We start from the raw sequence: 20,240 nt of genomic DNA, 5'->3' as shown, positions 1-20,240 counted from the left end.
CACTTCTACCAAATTGTAGTAAAATGATTTTTTTTAATAATTTTCTTTTCTTTTTTTAACTATTATCCGTTTAGAAACTATAATATGAAACCATTGGTTCGACATCACGACTATCTAAGATTCATAACATGAAAACAAACAAATAATAGTAGTTTTTGATTATCACAGGAAAAAAAAAACATCAAACATTTTAACAGACAAACCAAATAAATATTGATTTAAAATGATAGATATATTTTAGGAGATTAAAAACCAAAAAACAACCTATAACCGAACCGATATCCAGATTAAACAGATTAATGTCTCCTTATTAAAAAATAATGAAACTAATAATTACATTCCGCGCAAGGCGCGGGTTATTACCTGGTTATAAACCAGAGAATAATGTGTTGATCATATGCTTGGAATCATTTTTAATAAATTGCCAGTGTTGTAATGACTTTTAAAACAGCGAATAATGTGCTCATGAGAACACCAAGCCATTAATAGATTAAAAAAAATATTTTATTACATATATATATATATATTTAATAATAAAAAAATTAATTTTACCATATATATCAATGAAATTTTAACAGTTTAATTTTGTATTATTTTTATTACATTACTTGATGTATATGAAATATCATTCACATAATTTAAATGTTTTTAAATATAAAAATATAATCAAAATATATTGAAGTGTTAAAAAATATAGAAATAATCCCAATGTAAATATAAAACAAATAATACAATATTTTGTTTGTAATTATATAAAATGTATATATAAAAATTATTGATTTGGGAATTTAATGGAACCATAGATTTATATAGGATTTCTTTAAAAAATGTTATCTTATAATCTTACCGATTTGTGTCATATTTTGAAACGGTCCAATTCGGTTACCGAGAAAATTAATTAATTTATCATGTTTATTAATTTATCGAATATTAATTTATAGAGTTTTTGGGTCTGATTGGTAATGGCTGTAGCTTTAAAAATTTTGCTGTAGAAAAAAATCTGTAAACTTTTTACTGTGGCTTTAGATTTTATTGTTGTAGAATTTTATTGAAAGCCCTAAAAATTGCTTTGGATATTTGGCTCTGCAGAGCACTTGTACAGCTGTAGGTTATTTCAAGAGCTGTGGTTTCAAAAAAAAATTAAAGTTTGATTGCTCTAAATTTAGTGCTTTAGAAATAAATAGAACCGTGGACAGCACCTACAACAACTACCTACAACAACTACCAATCACCTTATTCTACAAAATAAATAAGACAATATATTCAACTATAACAATGTAATAGATTCTTTAACCTTTTTCTAATAAGTAAGACAATATATTCAACTATCATAAGATGTTGTAGATTCTATAACCTTTTCTAATAGAAAGTTGATATTGTTTACAATTCAATTCTCGAAAAAGATAATGTTTATCAATATACTATTTCCATTGTACAAAGAAATTGTTAGTCATGCCTCCGAATTTTACACGGGTCACGGCTAACCGCGCTTGCGTTACAGTATAGTGAAAATAGCCGTTGGTAAAATGTTTCAACGAAGAATTAAATTACAGAACAACAATTGAAAACTTAAACGAAGAGAAACGGTCACGATTGGCTTCACCAAGTTTTTTAATTCTGAGACTATAAAACATTTTTTTGCCGGCTATAATCTGCAGGCGTATCTTTCCAATTTCACAACATATAACATTTTTTTAATCTGCACACATTCTCCAGCTAAAGAAAATTTCTCTGTTACAGATGGAGACCAAAGCTAGTTTCTTACAATGCAAGTCTTCTTCTTCTTTTTTCTCTTTGATTCTCTGTTTTGCTCTGATCTTCTCTGAGACCCTTGAAGACGACAAGAAAGCTTTTGCTTGATTTCTTGTCATATTTCAGTTCGCCTCTTCACCGCTGGAACCAAAGCTCCCCGGTTTGTCATCGCTGGACCGGAGTTACCTGCATCAATAACCGAGTTGTATCCGTTTAGATTGCCTGGTGTTGGATTCAACTGTCTGTTTCCACCATTCACCATCAGTCTCTATTGTCTCTAAAGATTCTAAGCCTTAGTTTTTTTTTTGCTTCCTCTCTGTCTGCCTCCTTGATCACATCGCCGGAGATATCCTTTACCCAACGGAAAGTGCTTCTGTTCTCAACATCTAAGCTTCCTTGGGACAACCAAGACAAAGAATCTCCATATTCTCAGGTATGTAGACATCTTCGATAACATTTTTTTTGTTTTTAGGGTTCTTGTTTTTTTTAAGCTTTCGGGTTTTGATGATATATTATTACATGTATATGGCGCAGGTTAGCGTAGATGTGATACGTGTACATATGGTGATGGTGATGGTGATGGTGATGGTGATGGTGATGGTGATGGTGTAGGTTAGCATTTTATAGACTATATATACCAATGTATACTGTACAGAGTAACTTAATGAGAATACATACATTCATAACAAACTTTTACACTACACTTCATCTCTTTCAATCGTTTCTGTTTCTATTAAAGGTTCTCTTACTTCCAAAATCAGACACATGGGTTAGCATTTTGAGACATTGTTCGTTTTTATTAACTTTGAAGTCATTGCAGGTTTGTTGTGCTCATGTCTGAAATAGAGGTTTCAGTTTACTGTTACTGGAATGGTTGCATCAAGTATGGCCCGGAAGGTGTATACTGTGAAGGACCTACTCCTAAAAAGATTATAGTTAACCCTAAGATTGCATTAAACAGATTGTTGGATGAGATGTATGAACTTACTGGAGTAGATGTTGTTCATAAGCAGAGATCCAAAATCAAAATATTCGGTAGGTATCCTTCTGTTTTTGGACCGTCGAAGTATCAGTATCTGCTTCTGCCCGTTGTGAACGACCATAGTTTGGAGACAATGCTTGAGGTTTCAAGAATGTGGAATCGTATTTGGAAGTGAAGTCTGAAGGGGTTGTTATTGGTGCTGCTGATTATTCCTCGAAACAGAATACTTATATACCTGTAAAGGTAGAGAGTGGCAACATTGGAGATGCAGTAGACTCTGACATTGGTGATGTTAGAGATGCTGACATGACATATAACATTTCTAGTACAGATGTTTGTCTTTCAAAACCTAGTTTGTGGTTCGACGATCATGACTTGCGTGTAGGATTGTGCTTCAAAGATTTTGCGTCTTGCATTTGCAGTGACCAAACAAGTGTCGTCAGATAGTTGGCGTTGGTTTCTCACTAATATCAGAGATAAAGTTACGCAGAGGAAAGGCCTTTGCCTCATCTCCAGTACCCACCCGGACATACTCTCTGTTATTAACGAGCCCGAGTCTCAGTGGGAAGAGCCCTGGGCTTATCACAGGTTCTGTCTGAAACAGTTCTCGTCCCAATTCTGCTAAAATATTCCAGGCCATTCCAAACCGAAGAATCTTGTGAAGCAAGCTGGATCGACGAGTCAGGAGTAGGAATTTGAAACCCAGAAGCTAGGAGAAAGTTAGACCAAATCCACCAAAATCAGTGGGCTCTGGTTCACGACGGTGGTAAGAGATATGGAATTATGAAAATAAATAGAAAATGTCTGTTTACAGAGTGTAGAGGCTTTGAGTTGGCTGATCAGGCAGTGACAGGTTCTGTTATCCTTCTGTTTGATGAGCTGAGAGACTGGTTTGACAATCGTTCTCATCGTAGCCGCGGCTCTCTCAATTTTAGCAATGTGTACACCAAACCTGTTGCGGACAAGCTTGAAGAGTTCAGGACAGCTACAACTACTTACATTGTAATTCCGTTAGACAACAACACGTTTAAGGTCGCAGAAGAAGCATCAGAAGATGATGATGATGAATGGATCGTCCAGTTGAACGGGGACTGTAGCTGCTGCACATGTGGGGATTTTCAAAGCCACAAGTTCCCATGCCTGCACCCTCTAGCTGTATGCAAGCAGCTGAAAATCAACCCTTTGCAGTATGTAGACAACTGTTACACTTTTGACCGGAATTACAAAACTTATGCCGCCACTTTCTCTCCTGTTCCGGAGTTATCAGCTTGGCCGGAAGCTTCTGGAGTTCCTAGATTGTTTCCACCGGTCATTCCGAAGCTACCTCCACCGTCGCCACCATCTTCATCTTCATCTAACGAATCAGGTAAGACCACTCCTAAAATTAATACTCCCTTCGATTCAGTTTAATTGTCACTGCATAGTAAAATTTTTGTTTCAAAATAAATGTTGTTTTATAATTTCAATGCAAAATTTATTGATTTTATGTTCTAATTTATTTTTATATTGTTTGAAATGTGATTAGGTGTATTGGTAACGATGTTTTTATTTAGTAAATATACAAAATTAAATGTTTTTTTTAATATTTATGTTCAAATCTAAAACGACAACTAAAATGAAACAGTGGAAATAACATGAAGAGCTGATAAGTTAGAGAGGTTTGAGCCTAACATAACCGGGCATTTTGGTGTGTTTATGTAGTAGATTCTGACTCTGGGTATGAACCATCTACAGATGATGAAAGCGCTGAAGAAGGAGGCAAGCTCATCTTCTTCGGGGAAAAGAACCATTTGTTTGATTTTAATGATGTGATAAGAGGATCTGCAGTGGTGTTGGGTAAAGGTGCTTTTGGTACAACCTTGGAGGTAACAATAGAAGACACGAGCACCAGCACCATCACCATCACCACGGTGGTAGTGAAGGTACTGACGGAGGTTGTGGTGGGAAGAAGAGAGTTTGAGCAACAATTGGAGATCATTGGCAAGATTAGACATGACAATTTAGCTGAGCTAGAGGCTTACTGCTACTCCAAAGACGAGAAACTCGCTATTTATAGCTACAACAGACAAGGAAGCCTCTTCAAGATGCTGCATGGTTAGCCACTGTTGCACTTAACTAAATCACGAGTACACAAACAAAATGTTAGTTAGTTTTGTATTTTTATTTTTTTTTTGCAGGAAAGAGAGGAATGAATGATCGAGTACGTTTAGATTGGGAGTCTAGACTGAGAATAGCAACTGGTGCAGCGAGAGGTTTGGCTAAAATACATGAAGCGAACGACGGGACGTTCAACTACGGGAACATCAAATCCTCAAACATCTTCTTAAACTCACGAAGCTACGGCTGCATTGGCGATACTGGCTTAGCAACCATCATGAAATCTCTTCCTCAAACCACTTGTCTTGCTTCAGGTTACCACGCACCTGAAGTAACAGACACTAGAAGAAGCACGCAGTGTTCAGATGTATACAGCTTTGGGGTGGTTTTACTGGAGCTTTTGACAGGGAAATCGCCGGCAGGTGAGGATATGGATTTGGTCAGCTGGATCTGGACGGTGGCGAAAAAAGAGTGTAGAGGGGAAGTATTGAACATGGAGCTTTTGAGTGAATTGGGTGGTTCCGAGGAAGAGATGGTAAGGATGATGCAAATAGGGTTGGCTTGTGTTGCAGTGGAGCCAGAAGAACGACCTCATATAGCTCAAGTTGTGAAAATGGTTGAAGATATTCGATCAACTGATGCCGCAGAGTGAAAATAACAGTAAGGAAGACCTTTGGAGTTTTGAGAGATTTTGCTTTTTCTCTTACTGCATTTTCAACTATTCTTATGAGTAGAGGTTGGAGCAGACATCGTTAAAAAGGGACCGAGTAATGCTGGTGTGGATGGAAGCGTTGTGAGCGAGAAGGTAACAACAACATAACATTCCAAAACGAGCAAGGATTACTCTACTAGCTTGCATAACAAATTATGTAATAATGTAATGGCTTTTTAAAACCAGAGAATAATGTGTTTATCATATGTGTGGAATCGTATTTAACAAATTGTCAGTGTTGTAATGACTTTTGAACCAGTGAATAATGTGTTCATTAGAACACCAAGCCATTAATTATCAAAGCAACTCTAATTGCATATGTTCTAAATTAGATTTGATAGTCAAGACAACCATATGCTTAAAATGAGAAACTGCACAGCTCCAGAATATAATTATAACAGTCAAAGCTTCTTGAATCAGAGCGAGAGAGCCATTCACTAAGTGGTCAAAGAAACAAATGTCATAGAAAACAATTCTTTTCACAATCCTAAAACCGTTACAGAATGCCACCATTCCATATCTGGAAACATCATATAACCTCAGGCTAGCAAATGTAGATTGGTTCAAGAACGCAATCGCAGATTCTACTACTATATGTACTACTAGCTCAATGTATTCCAAAGCTACAAGACCAACAGCTTCTTCACCTTCCACCATTGCCTTAACCAAACTGAATTGATCACAGAATAACGCAAACACAGCTTCTATCGCCATCATATCTGATCTCTTCTTCTTCACTGCAAATAAAACGAAGAATCAGCTAACATATAGAAAAGTTCTCAACTTTGAAGTGTGAATAGAGTAAAGATTCAATCTTTCATATCAAGAGACTAACCTAGACTCGAATTCACGGATCTCAGCAAGTTCTTTCCCCATCAAATCCACCCACTGCACCTTCTTCTTCTCCCTTCTCTCACCATCCTCTGAATCTAAAGTTTTCTTTTTTAGACTACTTTTCAGGATCTCTCCATTACTTTGACCTTCCTCTAAGGCACAATCTTCTTCCTTTCCCTCTTCTTCTCTAGCCTCATTCAACAAACCATCAACGTGATCAACAACTTCCTCTACTTGTGCATCAACAAACTGATCATCATCATCACCGTCATCAACAACCGAAGAGACTTGAGGAGGAGGAGGAGGAGGAGGAGGAGGAGGAGGAGTGTCCTCCAATTTCAGAGAACCAGATGCGTAGATGTGAGGAGAAGGCTTACAGAAGCAGATGAAAGAAGGGCACTGGATCTTACAAAGCAAAACCCTCATCAAAACATATGTTCCAATCATCAACCAGTTCAACAAGATCTCTTTTGTCTTTGGTAAAGCTACAAACTTTGTGTGCCCATTGATCTGCCCAGATTGAGAAAAGGAAACACTTTTGATTTCTGAATAAAAAAGTAGAAACAGAGCAGCAAAGAGTTAGTATATATCTCTCGTCTTGGATAGAATCCAAAGACCATAAATAACGAGTTGATCAGATGAGGGAGAGCAGACAAAAGTACAGGGACCAAACAATACTAGTAATTGAAAAAAAGAACATATTCCAGTTGATAACAATCAGCCATGGTAATAAAGCAAAAAAAAGAAAGGTATTTACTTTTATGATTTGAGAGAGGCAATGATGGCATCGTTTTGAGAATTTCAAAAACCCTTTTGTTTGTTTTCACTCGCAGATAAAGGTTACTCCTCGAATTTGCTTTCTCTAAAGGTCAAAGTCTTTTTTAACTCTCTTCCCTTGGTTAATGATCTCTGTCTTGGATTCGATCCTCTCTGAGATCAGAGATTTTATCTGTTTTATATAAGAATAATATTTGTTAAAAGTAACTAATATTACATAGTTATTTTTTTATGTCATGTTTATCTATAGTTAGTATTGTATTTTAAAAGTTCTAATACAAATTAGTGTAAGTTTGGTTATGATATATGGTGACGATACTAATAAAAATAAGTAGAATATAAAAGTTTAGTTGCAAATCATATGATTATGTAATCAGTTTTGTTATCTTGCAAGTCTATATAAATATAAAATAAAATAAATGATTGATGTTAATTGAAGTTCCCACATGAAGGAATGTACTTATCAGAAGACAATTTCTATATATACTGTGTAGTTGACAAATCCAGATATGATCTATATGATGTAATCATGCAGGTCTACCAAATGTATGCATATCTCTATTGATACACACACACACACCTAGGTATGCAAATGCGTGTGGTGATGTAGAGTATAATGATGTGACATAGGATGCTTCTGAGTTCTGACATGTATGCTTTGAGATCAATTAAACTCAAAAGCCATACAACATGTTACTTGTCTCACATGTGTGTGTAGGCAACTAGGCATCAATCATTATATAAGTGGTCAAATACATTACATTCCACAAGTAACCTGATCAAACTCTAATGCTAAAACCTAAGAGCATTATTATACCCCAAATAGACAAAACCCAATAAACCCTTTGTATAATCCATGTTTAGACTTTCTAAACATTGGTGTTAGCTTGTCATTTTCCAAGGAAAAAAAGAATAATCAAATAACACTGGAAGCAATTAATGGAAAGCAATGATTAAAGTTCTTTTTGATTTCAGCTTTGTTCCTAACCTAAACAACAGGAGATCATATTTTGTCGACGCAGAATCAAATCAGATAATCAGCAAAAGTAAGAGAGAAGGGAGCGTGAAGCTTCATTCTCTTACAAGACAGAATCAGTTTTAATCCAGTACTCTCAACATGTGTCTAAAACATGCATCAAAATATTAGGAGAAAATTCATGTAAACGTTTGTGTAATGTTTACCATATCTCAAATGGGATAAACTAGAAGAGAGGCCACCAATAACATGATGGAACTCTTTTCGTATGTATTATTATGTCTATTTCGGTTTCAAGCACTTTTCAAGAATAAAATCATTGGATTGGTTTTTGCTATCTAAATATTACACATGCTTCTTCCAACTTGCTCTGCTGGAGAAATAACCAGAAAGAATGCTAAAGCTACAAACATGTATTACCAAGTTCGGCATAAGTGTTACTGCTGAACTTTCAGAACAGGAAACGCAATGACGTCTCTTATACTCGCAGAGTTTGTCAACAGCATCCCCAGCCTGTCAATACCAAGCCCCTACGAGATAAGGAAAAAAAACAGTAACAGTGAACTCATATAAGTACTTGATCATACAAGCTTGGTCATGCTTTTGATTTTGCAAATTAACTAACTTCATCTGATCGTAAAGAAGAAAGAAAATAAGATAATAAGTACCATTCCAGAAGCAGGAGGCATTCCGTATTCTAGAGCAGTGAGAAAGTCTTCGTCTAGTGTCACCTCATATGATTCATCATCATCATCATCATCTTTCTTTGCCTTTCCCTCAGGAGTTTCTGCTGCAGCCGCCGCTCGCTTTGCGTTATGCTGCCTTACTTGCTCTTCCAACCGCCTCCTCTACCAAATGTTAAATCATATCATTAATATTTTATGATCCAGTGTACACAAAGACAACTAAAAACCAGATCATTTACTATATGCAATGTTATTCAAGAAGACACAAAAAAGCGGTTATGTGGAAGACTGCAAACCTGGTCCACAGGATCAGTCAATTCAGAGAATGCGTTAGCCATTTCACGGCCACAGATGAACAGCTCAAATCTTTCAGTCAAACCTGCATTACTGTTGCCACAAAAAAAACGCCATTTACAGTTATAAATGTTTTCAGAATATAAGAGGAGTGGTCTAGAAGATGGTACAGAGCTCTAGAAACAACTTTACCCGCGATGTGGCTTGGCCAAGGGAGATATCTCGATTGGGTAGTCCAATACAAAAGTTGGCTGCACAAGCTTTGGCTCTACAACAACTTCAAACACCTGGAAACAAGAATTGATTTCAGCACATCAATTTTTCAAACTCGATAGTAAACTGTCAAGTAGCTGCACCTCATTAAGAAGATGGCCGAGAGAAGAGCAAGCTCCAATTCCAGATTTGTCCTTGTGCTCAAGCACGTCTTGAAGTGCCACCAGAACTGTGTCTTTGGCCTTTCCGAGATCTTCCCCTAGCTCACTGAAATCGATTCCTGTTGCCTCTTTAACGAGATTGTGCATGGTTTCTCTCCTCCAAGGCCGCTCGAGGCAGATCTCTGTTCCCTGCACAGAGCAATCACAACTCAATTTCTCAAAGATTCAGATGACTTTATCTCCATACTCACCTGATAATCAATTGTTAGCTTCCCATTAACTGCCATTGCACATCCAGTGACGATTAGTTCTGCCATGTCCATCATGCTTTGGTAGTCCGAAAAAGCTTCATACATCTAAACAAAGATGAAACTGCTATGTATCAAGGAACCATTCAAGAGATTGGAAGTCCAAGGGATACAGATGATTGAGAAGGCATGTCTTGAGTTACCTCGATGGTTGTGAATTCAGGATTGTGACGTGTTGAAAGGCCTTCGTTTCTAAATATACGACCAATTTCGTATACTTTCTCAAACCCTCCAACCTGTGATCACAATGTGGATTCTGTTCAGAGAAAATATTCTACATTTCATACATTTCTCGGGTGATTATGATGGTAGAAGATGTGTCTCACCAGCATTCTTTTCAAGTGAAGCTCGGTTGCAATCCTCAGGTAAAGATCCCTTCCAAGTGAGTTATGATACGTTACAAAGGGTCTAGCTTCGGCTCCACCAGCTGCCCCCTAGTTTTCACAAGTTCATTAAACTGACTCTTATACAAGAACTCAATATTTAGGGGAAATTTGAGGATAAAGGTGTCCAAAAACCTGAAGAACTGGAGTTTCAACCTCCAGATATCCAGAAGACTCCACTGTCTTGCGTATCTCTGAAACTATCTACTACGAAAAACAGATTATGAGCTTTGTTGATCGGCAAAATAAAATTTCTCACACAATATCGAAGAAAGATACAAAAGAAACTAGTAGCTCAAACGGAAGTTTGATTATTATGATAACCTACTTTTGCCCTTTTGCGGAACACATCAGCCACTTCAGGATTAGCAATCATATCCACATACCTAGTAAGATCAAACACAGTAAGTGGAACCCAAATAAAACATATGAGCTTTCAAGAATTAGAAGCACATAATCACATTGACAGGAAACAAAGGTCACCTTTGGCGGTAACGTTTATCAATATCAGTTAGACCATGATACTTGTCAGGCAATGGAAGGAGAGACTTTGTGAGAATTGAAAAAGAACTCACACATATAGAAAGTTCCCCTGAAAAAAATCAGAGAGCCGACAGTTAGTAAACAGACCCACAAACAAATGCTTCTCTATTGATAAATTTAACCATTTGATTCAAGGTTAACCTTTCTCAGTCCTCTTCATTGAGCCACTAGCACCCAAAATATCACCAATGTCTATGAATGCCTTCAGCTGTTCAAACTGCTCATCTGACAGCCTTTCCTTCTCACAGTAAAGCTAAGAAACATAAACGTAGAGATTACATTCCTTCAATCAAACCAAAAGCATCTCATTGATAAAATAAAAATGGAAGTTAGATGAAACCTGAATGGTTCCAGAGTCATCCCTCAGAGTCAAAAACGCAAGCTTCCCAAACGCTCTACGAGCAACGACTCTCCCAGCTATAGAAACACGATCACTCTCGTCGTTTAACTCTTCACCATTCGCTAAATGCTTATAAATCTCTTGGAGTTGATTTGCACTGTGGCTCTTCTCCCACTTGTAAGCATATGGCTCTACACCTTGACCTCTCAGCTCTTCAACCTAATGAACCAAATCAAAATCAAACATCACCACGTGGATAAGACAGCCTAAAAACAATGTCTTGATACAGAGTAAGTAGCTTCAGACACCATGATTGTAATAAACTTGCAAAGGTAAGACCTTTTTTAGACGAATTGAGCGGATAGCTTCACGATCGGAGGTGGAATTAGAAGAAGAAGCCGCCCTTCTGTTTCGGCCGGAGGGTTTGGGAGTTTCAGCCGTGGCGGCATTTGAGGAAGAAGAAGAAGAAGAAGCGGCGGAGGCGCATCGGAGCATCAGTGATGAGTGGTGGGATCTTCTTCCGTATATTGCGGTAGAAGAAGAAGATAGACGAAGTAATTGCCTCAATGGCGACGCCGTTAGACTCCATACTTTCAGGGCCTCCATCTCTCTCTCTCTCGCTCTCCGGTGCTCTGGTTTTGACTAGTGCTGCTGCTGCTGCTTTCCCTGTGGATAGGTGGGACCAGAAAGTAAACAAGTGAGTTGGGCTTTTGAATGTTTTGGGCCCTGAAATTGTCAATGATTCCATTTGGGCTTCAGATTCCTCAAATAAAGTCGGTTCAAAGATTAATTTTTGGGTGAATTTGTGAAATGACTAAGTTTTGAATGAAAATTAGGTGTAGAACGTTGATTTTGATAGAATTAAGTATCTAATAATTAAGTTTGATCTGATCCGGTTTTACCCTTTAAACGTACAAGTAACCGGTGAAGGAGATGTAGTGTGATGACGTTGACAACTTCATGTATGGCTATTATTTACCACATGCTTTAACTTTATAAGGGAAGATACATCTTCCACGCCACATATTTAATAACCGCATACGTTTCATTGTGTTTAGTAATTATGTAGATAAAGTAAAAACATTTTACAATAAATGGTGTATTCCTTCTATTTCGCCACTCAAACCATATTGTTATATTCCATATCAACAAAATAATATAAACACACAAATCTCATATCAATCCAAAATAATAAAGCATATCACAATCTCATCCATAACCCCTAAATATTAAACCCTAAACCTTATTCTCCAGATTCAAAACCAAAATATAAATCTTAAATCCAAATATAAACCTTAAACCCAAATAGAATAAAACAAAATAAATAGTATAATACATATTGGTGAAATTATGAAACGTCTATGCTTTCATGTAAGAAGTTATATGGACCCTAACCTCAACCCACACCTTTCAAATGCTAAACCCTAACCACTAAACCCTAACCATTAAACCCTAAACCCAAATTTAAACCCTAAACCTTAATCACTAAACCCTAAACCCAAATTTAAACCCTAAACCTTAATCACTAAACCCTAAACCCAAATTTAAACCCTAAACTCTAATCACTAAACCCTAAACCCTAATTATTAAACCCTAAACCCAAATTTAAATACAAATAAAAACCTTAAACCCAAATAGAATGGAACAAAATAAATAGTATAGTACATATTGGTAAAATTATGAAACGTCTATGCTTGAACGTAAGAAGTTATTTGAACCCCAACCTCAACCTCTACCTTCCAAATGCTAAACCCTAACCACTAAACCCTAAACCCAAATTTAAACTCTAAACCCTAATCAGTAAACCATAAACCCAAATTTAAACCCTAAACCCTAATCACTAAACCGTAAACCCAAATTTAAATCCTAACCCCTAATTATTAAACCCTAAACCCAAATTTAAATACAAATAAAAACTCTAAACTCAAATAGAATGGAACAAAATAAATAGTATAGTATATATTAGTGAAATTATGAAACGTCTATGCTTGAATGTAAGAAGTTATATGAACCCCAACCTCAACCCCAACCTTCCAAATACTAAACCCTAAACCTTAACCACTAAACCCTAAACCCAAATTTTAACCCTAAACCCTAATCACTAAACCTTAAACCCTACCCCCAAATATCAAAATCTTAAAATAGTAAATAATATTATGTAAGTATTAAACTATATTATGTAATATTAAACTATACAATATAGATCATTCATTGCAATCTTCTACTTTTAAATAGAATCATTACAAAAAAGATAATAGAAATTTGTGTGAAGTTTACACTTGTATGAGTATGGTTAACTAAATGTAAGCTAAATATTTAATTTTGATCAATATACATAAACCAAGATTCATATCAATTACAACACCAAAGCATAACTAATGCTTATGTACTGTAAAATATCATTTTTATTCTATGTTTTCCAAATAAAATAGAAAAATGCATGTAAGCTCGAGTTTTTAAATGGTTCCCTTCCCTCGTCCAATAGCTTTCTCTTGCGCCTCACCATGGAAGCCCCCACTTTCGCCACAGTTAAAATCAGCCACTATGGCAAAGTCTTGAAGAACATAACGGATTGGCTTCCCCGCAAACAGCCACTAGATCTCAAATTCCTTCTCAGTTACCAACTGACGGCTATTCCATATGAGTAGAATACTTTAAAACAAACCTATGCAGTGTGAACAAACAAAGAAATTACAGGTTGCGGTCAATGGAATGGAAAACATCAGTCTATATACGTATGGTATAGCATACAAATATACTAGAATAGAAATCAGCAGACTACACAAAGCGGAAGGAAAATAAAGAGCCAGTGGCTTCGAAAATTGGATAACAGGTAACACGAGAACAAAAAACTAGGGAACAAGTGGATGTCTCACCGCAAAATGTTTTACACCGACAAATTGACTAATCAGAAGCAATCAAAAAATACTTACAAAAGCGAGCAAACATAAACACTTAATCAACCATCATCATTTGTTTTTCCCTATTTTACCAGACATGCAACAAAAGCGAAGTAGATCAAACCAGAGGAACAGCCGATTCGGCGAAAAACAACAATATATTTCAGCAGGTACAACAAACACGAACACTTAATCAACCATCATACTTGATTTCACCGATTTACTCAGATTCCAAGACAAAAAAAATTTAAGCCACAATCAGAACTTACAGTCTGTGTCATATTTCCCCTGATTCCCAATTCCGAGAAGCTGAGTCATCGTTATCATGGAATAAGTGATTTTGATCGGAGAGAAACACCATAAAAGTTGGATGTGTATATGTGGTGGCCAAATCGTTGATGAAGACTATTATTCACCTTCAAAAACCAAAAGAAAGTAAGGTAAAAATGAGAGGATGTGAATAACATAAGAATGTGTGAATAACGTAGGGACACGAGTTGCTTTTCCACAATGAGTATTAATCATTGTTTTCTTTTTCTTTTTCAGGTTTTTCCGGTTATTACTGAGGGCAATATGTCAATATTGTATAAAAGAGAAAAAAGTGTATAGGTGTATTAGGGCATTTAGTCACACAATGAATTATTAATTGTTTGAAAATCATAGAGCCCAATTTTCCTTAATTTTTTTTAAATCTGATTTGTTTTACGAAAGTGAAGCTATATAAGTATCAGTTTTATTTATAGATTTAAATCTTATTTTTCACTTGTGAAAAAAAAACAAATACTCTTTTTCATTTATATAGTTTTTAAAGTTAAAGCCAAATATTTTCAAAAAATTGTTGTAAGAGTTTTTTTTTCTAAAGCAACAAAATATTACTGTAAGAATGTTTTTTTCTCATTTAATTTTTTAAGGCTACATCAAAAAAATTGTACATACTAAGTTCTAAAGTAAAATTTTGACAACTACAGTCCAACCAATTTCTCCTGGTATTTAGGACAGTTTATATAAATATAAGTAGCTAAATATTGTAATTAAGAAACCATATGTTTTTTTTTTGCTACTCCTATTCCTTTTTGTAAAAGACCCATTCAACGGCTTGAGTCTCCATAAATTAAGGAAATATAAAAGTGAACCGATATCACAAAACTGCAAATATCAAAACAAAGTGGAGCACCAAAAGTCAAAACCACTAGCACCGAGAGTTGAGTTCGTACGCAAATTGAATAAAGAAAGAGGAGATTCTTTTGTTGGATATGGTGTTCAGCAGCGCGGCAATAGTAGCTGTGGCTGACGTTTCTATAAGAATATGTCAACTAAATCTCCTATATTCTTGGATAGTTAGAGAATATCCCTACGATAGTGGAACAGATACTCAAACGTGATGTATATAACAATTGTATCGTGTACGTTTATGATCAAGGGAAATACATAAGATTTCATGGTATCAGAGCACAAAGCTCTTGAGACCTAATTTTCTCTCATCTTTCTATTCTTCGTCTTCAATACTTCTTCCTCTCTTACCTTCTTCATTTCTTTTCTTCTTCTTCACTTCAAATGGCAAACCAAGATCAAGAAAGGACCTTTGGGATCACAAATATAAAAACACATATCCCCATTGTTCTAGACTATGACGATCACAATTACGACGCCTGGCGTGAGCTCTTCCTCACTCACTGCTTAGCGTTCGACGTCCTAGGCCACATCGATGGAACCACCCTCCCTGCGAACGATGACGACACTGCCTGGAAGAAGCGTGACGGTCTGGTCAAGCTATGGCTGTATGGCACGCTGACTCAACCCCTATTCAAATCAACGTTTCAGACTGGAGGCTCAGCCCGTGACATATGGATACGCGTCGAGAATCAGTTCAGAATTAACAAGGAGTCTCGCGTAATCCAGCTGGACCATGACCTACGTACCACAGAGATAGGCGATCGCACAGTTCAAGAATACTGTCAAACCCTCAAAGGCATCGCCGATCTCTTAGCCAACCTTGACGCACCGGTAACAGATCGCACACTTGTGATGTATCTTCTCAATGGCCTAAATGAGAAGTATGACAACATCGTCAACGTCATCAGACACAAAGACCCCTTTCCATCCTTTGACTATGCGAAGTCTATGCTGTTAAACGAGGAAACCCGACTCAAGAAAGGCAACAAAGGAACTGTTCCCGCAGACACTCCGTCCTCATCAACAGTCCTTACGGCTTCAACAGACAAACAGCAAGCTCCGCATAAGTTCAACAACGGGAACCGGCGACAAAACAGCAGAGGACGCGGACGTGGTCGTAACTACCAGCAACGATCATGGAACAACAACTAGCCAAGTCAAAACGCAAACAACCAGTGGCCAATGCAATAATTTCCAGCGCCAATGATGCAATGGCCAGGCTATCCTTCACCATGGATGCAACAAACAAGAGGGATCCTTGGCTCTGCTCCTCAACGTCCTCCTCAAGCCCTCTTAACCGATACGCAGCTACAGCCAACAACTGACTTTGCTCAAGCATTCAACACAATGACTCTTGCCGATCCAGGAGCTGCAAATTGGTACATGGACTCTGGTGCTACAGCGCATCTAGCCTCATCGTCAGGTATTTTAAACTCTCCTCTTAAACCTTGCACCGGAAACGCAGTCACAGTAGGTAACGGTTCTCATATTCCAATTACTCTCTCTGGTTCAAGCTCTCTCTGTTCACTCTCTCGACCTCTTTCCTTGAACAATGTTTTTGTTACTCCTAACATTATCAAGAATCTAGTCTCTGTTCGTCGGTAAACTAATGATAACTGGTGTTCGGTCGAATTCGACCCTTTTGGTTTTTCTATAAAGGACCTCAACACCAGGAGGATTCTGCTCCGCAGTAACAGCATCGGAGAACTCTACTCCGTGCCCTGCCAAACAAATAAACCGACGACTTCAGCTTCTCCAACCGCTCTCGTTGTCGCAGATCCTTCTACTTGGCATAAGCGCCTAGGGCACGTTAACGATGCCTCTCTCAATTCTTTAATTTCTGCAAAATCTATTTCTTGTAATAAAAGGCAATTTCCAACTTGTTGTGAAGCTTGCCAAATGGGTAAACACTTAAAACTTCCTTTCTATGATTCAAATAAAACAGTTTCTTCTCTTTTTGAAATTGTTCATTCTGATATTTGGACCTCACCAATTTCAAGCATCAGTGGGTTCAAGTACTATGTTCTATTTTTGGATCATTTTTCACATTTCTTGTGGGTTTATCCTCTCAGATACAAATCCGAGGTCTTTTCTAAATTCACTCATTTCTCGGCATATGTCAAGACGCAATTCAAAACAACTATTCAATCATTCCAATGCGACAACGGAGGCGAGTTCAACAATGCCCAATTCCACAACTACTTCTCTTCAAATGGAATCGTTGCAAGATTTTCGTGTCCTCACACCTCTCAACAGAATGGCCGTTCTGAGAGAATGATACGAACAATCAACAACACCATTCGAACTCTCCTCTTTCAAGCGCGTCTGGCTCCAACATATTGGATAGAGGCCTTACACACCGCTGTTCATCTTCTCAACATTCTCCCTTCCTCTACCATTCAAAACAAAACACCTTACTCTCTCCTATACCAAAAAAAACCTACCTACTCCCACCTACGCACCTTCGGGTGCCTCTGCTTCCCAAACATAAACCACTCTCAACTTCATAAACTTGCTGCCCGCTCCACACCATGTGTCTTTCTTGGCTATCCTGCAAACCATAAAGGATATCGCTGCTTAGACCTCAAAACAAGAAAAATCATCATCTCCCGTCACGTCATTTTCGACGAGACCATTTTTCCCTCAGCCCAAACACATTCTACTCCAGCCAAAAACACTTATACCTTCCTTGAAAACACTGAAACTTCCCCTGTTTTCAAACAGATTCTTCAAAAACCGATGGTGCCGGCCCATTCTCTTTCTGGCCCGACCATACCGCCTGCTGTAAATCAGCCGGCTCCGGTCCACTCCTTACCGCCTCCAACACGTCATCCTATGACAACACGGAGTAGGGACGGAACCCGCAAACAAAAATCTGTTCTTTCCCTCCACACCACAGTTTCACCAATTCCAAATACCCACCTTCAAGCTCTTAAAGATCCGAACTGGAACCCTGCCATGACTGTAGAGTACGATGCATTGATTAAGAATGAGACGTTTAAATTGGTGCCTAAACCACCTGACACTAACATAGTTCGTTCCATGTGGTTGTATAAGTACAAATTTGATGCAGATGGCAATCCAGTTCGCCACAAAGCTCGCCTCGTGGCTAATGGGAAGTCTCAGGAACAAGGGCTTGACTATGACGAAACCTTCAGCCCTGTGGTCAAGCCCGTAACGATACGTACCGTTCTTCATCTGGCCCTTCAACGCAACTGGGAAGTACATCATCTTGACGTCAAGAATGCCTTCCTCCATGGCACCCTCGACGAACCGGTTTACATGCATCAGCCGCCAGGTATGAAGAATGAAACAAACCCTCACCACGTCTGTAAGCTGGAGAAGGCACTCTATGGCCTCAAACAGGCTCCGAGGGCATGGAATGCTCGTTTCTCCTCTTTTGTTTCAGGTATCGGCTTCCAGAAGAGCAATAGTGATACATCTCTCTTCGTCTACGACAAAGGTGATCAGCAAGCTTTCCTCTTACTCTACGTCGACGACATTCTCATTACGGCTTCATCACCATCGTTAAGAAACAAGATCACTTCGCTCCTCAAACAAGAATTTGAGATGTCAGAAGAAGGCCTCCTCAAATATTTCCTTGGCATCAAAGTAGACTATAACACCAAAGGAATGATGCTCTCTCAATCAGCATACGCAAAAGAGATTCTAACACGTGCATCAATGGAGAACTGCAACCCCATCTCTACCCCTGTAGATCTAAAAGCAAAGCTCTCGAGTGACGAAGGTGCCCCAATCAACGACCCGACCTTGTACCGAAGCCTCGCAGGCGCTCTACAATACCTAACCCTGACTCGCCCAGACATCCAGTATGCAGTCCAGCAACTTTGTCTTTTCATGCATGATCCGCGAGTCCCTCATTTCCAAGCACTCAAAAGAGTGTTGCGCTATCTCCAAGGAACCCTCACGCATGGCCTACAACTCTACAGAAGCAATTCCTATGGCCTACAACTCTACAGAAGCACTTCCTCAACGCTTACAGCGTATACTGATGCCGACTGGGCCGGGTGTCCAAACACACGCCGTTCGACATCAGGTTACTTCATCTTCCTCGGCGACAACCTGGTCTCCTGGTCATCAAAACGTCAACCCACAGTATCTCGGTCCAGCGCTGAAGCAGAGTACAAGGGAGTGGCGAATGCAGTTGCAGAAACGTGTTGGGTATGAAACCTCCTCCTGGAGCTCAAGTGTCCAATAAAAGCTGCGACACTAGTTTATTGTGACAACATTAGTGCTGTCTACCTATCCACCAATCCTGTGAAGCACCAACGAATGAAACATGTCGAAATAGATATACACTTTGTCTGTGAGAAAGTTGCGCTGGGCCAAGTGCGGGTGCTTCACGTTCCTTCGTCTTCACAATTCGCAGATATATTCACAAAAGGCTTACCAAGCTCACTCTTCAATGACTTTAAACACAGTCTATCCGTTCGAGCTCCCAACGATTAGACTGAGAGGGAGTATAAGAATATGTCAACTAAATCTCCTATATTCTTGGATAGTTAGAGAATAACCCTACGATAGTGGAACAGATACTCAAACGTGATGTATATAACAATTGTATCGTGTACGTTTATGATCAAGGGAAATACATAAGATTTCAGTTTCAACCAACGCGTGGCAGCGGTTGAGTAGGGTTCGGTCGTCGGAGATGTTGAATACTCAACAGCTTCTTGAGATGGCTTATTGCTTCCCGTATGGTCATCTCGTTCGCTGTCTATGGGAATTTATGTGTTTGTCCATACCTGATTCTTACGAGACTTTATCTTCTTCTGATAATGATGAGTACGACGATGATGATGATGGTGGTGGTGATAAGTAATGCTTGGATTTGATCGTACTAATAGTTATGTTGATCATCATCATCATCTACCTTGGGTTTTGACTTTTGATCATGACTATTACCATTGCTCGCATTCATAGCAATTGCACCAGCTGACCTTTACTTTTTTTAGTTTCCGAGTCTTTTGGTACTCCTCTCTCTAGTGATTTAGAGTTACCATACCATCTTAATTTGTTTTGCTTTGACTTTCTGATTAATACTTTGTTGGAACATGTTCGAAGAGAGAGCAGGGCTTGTTTCTCTAA

General features: G+C 38.2%; 4 protein-coding genes across 4 annotated transcripts; 2 read left to right on the top strand and 2 right to left on the bottom strand.

The window, feature by feature from the left end:
* Positions 1 to 2,585: 2,585 nt before the first annotated feature.
* Positions 2,586 to 5,671, top strand: LOC106292326 (probable LRR receptor-like serine/threonine-protein kinase At4g31250). The gene is made up of 4 exons (XM_013727926.1): positions 2,586 to 2,895; positions 3,549 to 4,100; positions 4,436 to 4,828; positions 4,912 to 5,671. Exons 1-4 carry the CDS (start codon positions 2,586 to 2,588, stop codon positions 5,481 to 5,483), a joined length of 1,827 nt encoding a protein of 608 aa, XP_013583380.1. The 3' UTR covers positions 5,484 to 5,671.
* Positions 5,672 to 5,959: 288 nt separating this feature from the next.
* Positions 5,960 to 7,296, bottom strand: LOC106344011 (proline-, glutamic acid- and leucine-rich protein 1-like). Its single transcript, XM_013783387.1, has 3 exons — positions 7,135 to 7,296; positions 6,379 to 6,922; positions 5,960 to 6,280 (listed from the first exon to the last, which is right to left on the bottom strand). Exons 1-3 carry the CDS (start codon positions 7,163 to 7,165, stop codon positions 6,223 to 6,225), a joined length of 633 nt encoding a protein of 210 aa, XP_013638841.1. The 5' UTR covers positions 7,166 to 7,296; the 3' UTR covers positions 5,960 to 6,222.
* Positions 7,297 to 8,314: 1,018 nt separating this feature from the next.
* LOC106296185 (lysine--tRNA ligase, chloroplastic/mitochondrial) lies at positions 8,315 to 11,664 on the bottom strand. Its single transcript, XM_013732261.1, has 14 exons — positions 11,398 to 11,664; positions 11,059 to 11,277; positions 10,860 to 10,971; positions 10,659 to 10,767; positions 10,504 to 10,561; positions 10,311 to 10,379; positions 10,119 to 10,226; positions 9,936 to 10,028; positions 9,736 to 9,840; positions 9,467 to 9,673; positions 9,303 to 9,397; positions 9,113 to 9,203; positions 8,799 to 8,978; positions 8,315 to 8,660 (listed from the first exon to the last, which is right to left on the bottom strand). The coding sequence occupies exons 1-14, from the start codon at positions 11,662 to 11,664 to the stop codon at positions 8,568 to 8,570; spliced, it is 1,806 nt and encodes a 601-aa protein (XP_013587715.1). The 3' UTR covers positions 8,315 to 8,567.
* Positions 11,665 to 15,512: 3,848 nt separating this feature from the next.
* LOC106292325 lies at positions 15,513 to 16,283 on the top strand. Its single transcript, XM_013727925.1, has one exon. The coding sequence runs from the start codon at positions 15,513 to 15,515 to the stop codon at positions 16,281 to 16,283; it is 771 nt and encodes a 256-aa protein (XP_013583379.1).
* The last annotated feature ends 3,957 nt before the right edge of the window (positions 16,284 to 20,240 follow it).

The sequence above is a fragment of the Brassica oleracea genome, chromosome C5 (assembly GCF_000695525.1).
Source record: "Brassica oleracea var. oleracea cultivar TO1000 chromosome C5, BOL, whole genome shotgun sequence".
Lineage (NCBI taxonomy): Eukaryota > Viridiplantae > Streptophyta > Magnoliopsida > Brassicales > Brassicaceae > Brassica > Brassica oleracea.
Note: the sequence above shows the minus strand (reverse complement) of the source record. Positions and strands in the feature narration are given on the sequence as shown.

Bases quoted from the DNA above. Each gene is read 5' to 3' on its own strand.
- LOC106344011 (XM_013783387.1), bottom strand. From the start codon at position 7,165: ATGCCATCATTGCCTCTCTCAAATCATAAAA. The intron at 6,923-7,134 runs GTAAATACCTTT...TTTTTTATTCAG, and splicing joins GCCTCTCTCAAATCATAAAA to AAATCAAAAGTGTTTCCTTT. The intron at 6,281-6,378 runs GTTAGTCTCTTG...TTTTATTTGCAG, and splicing joins ATCCGTGAATTCGAGTCTAG to TGAAGAAGAAGAGATCAGAT.
- LOC106292325 (XM_013727925.1), top strand. From the start codon at position 15,513: ATGGCAAACCAAGATCAAGAAAGGACCTTTGGGATCACAAATATAAAA.
- LOC106296185 (XM_013732261.1), bottom strand. From the start codon at position 11,664: ATGGAGGCCCTGAAAGTATGGAGTCTAACGGCGTCGCCATTGAGGCAA. The intron at 10,227-10,310 runs GTTTTTGGACAC...TGTGAAAACTAG, and splicing joins TTGAAACTCCAGTTCTTCAG to GGGGCAGCTGGTGGAGCCGA. The intron at 10,029-10,118 runs GTGAGACACATC...TTGTGATCACAG, and splicing joins TTCACTTGAAAAGAATGCTG to GTTGGAGGGTTTGAGAAAGT.
- LOC106292326 (XM_013727926.1), top strand. From the start codon at position 2,586: ATGTCTGAAATAGAGGTTTCAGTTTACTGTTACTGGAATGGTTGCATC. The intron at 2,896-3,548 runs GTATTTGGAAGT...GTCTGTTTACAG, and splicing joins GGTTTCAAGAATGTGGAATC to AGTGTAGAGGCTTTGAGTTG. The intron at 4,101-4,435 runs GTAAGACCACTC...GTGTTTATGTAG, and splicing joins ATCTTCATCTAACGAATCAG to TAGATTCTGACTCTGGGTAT.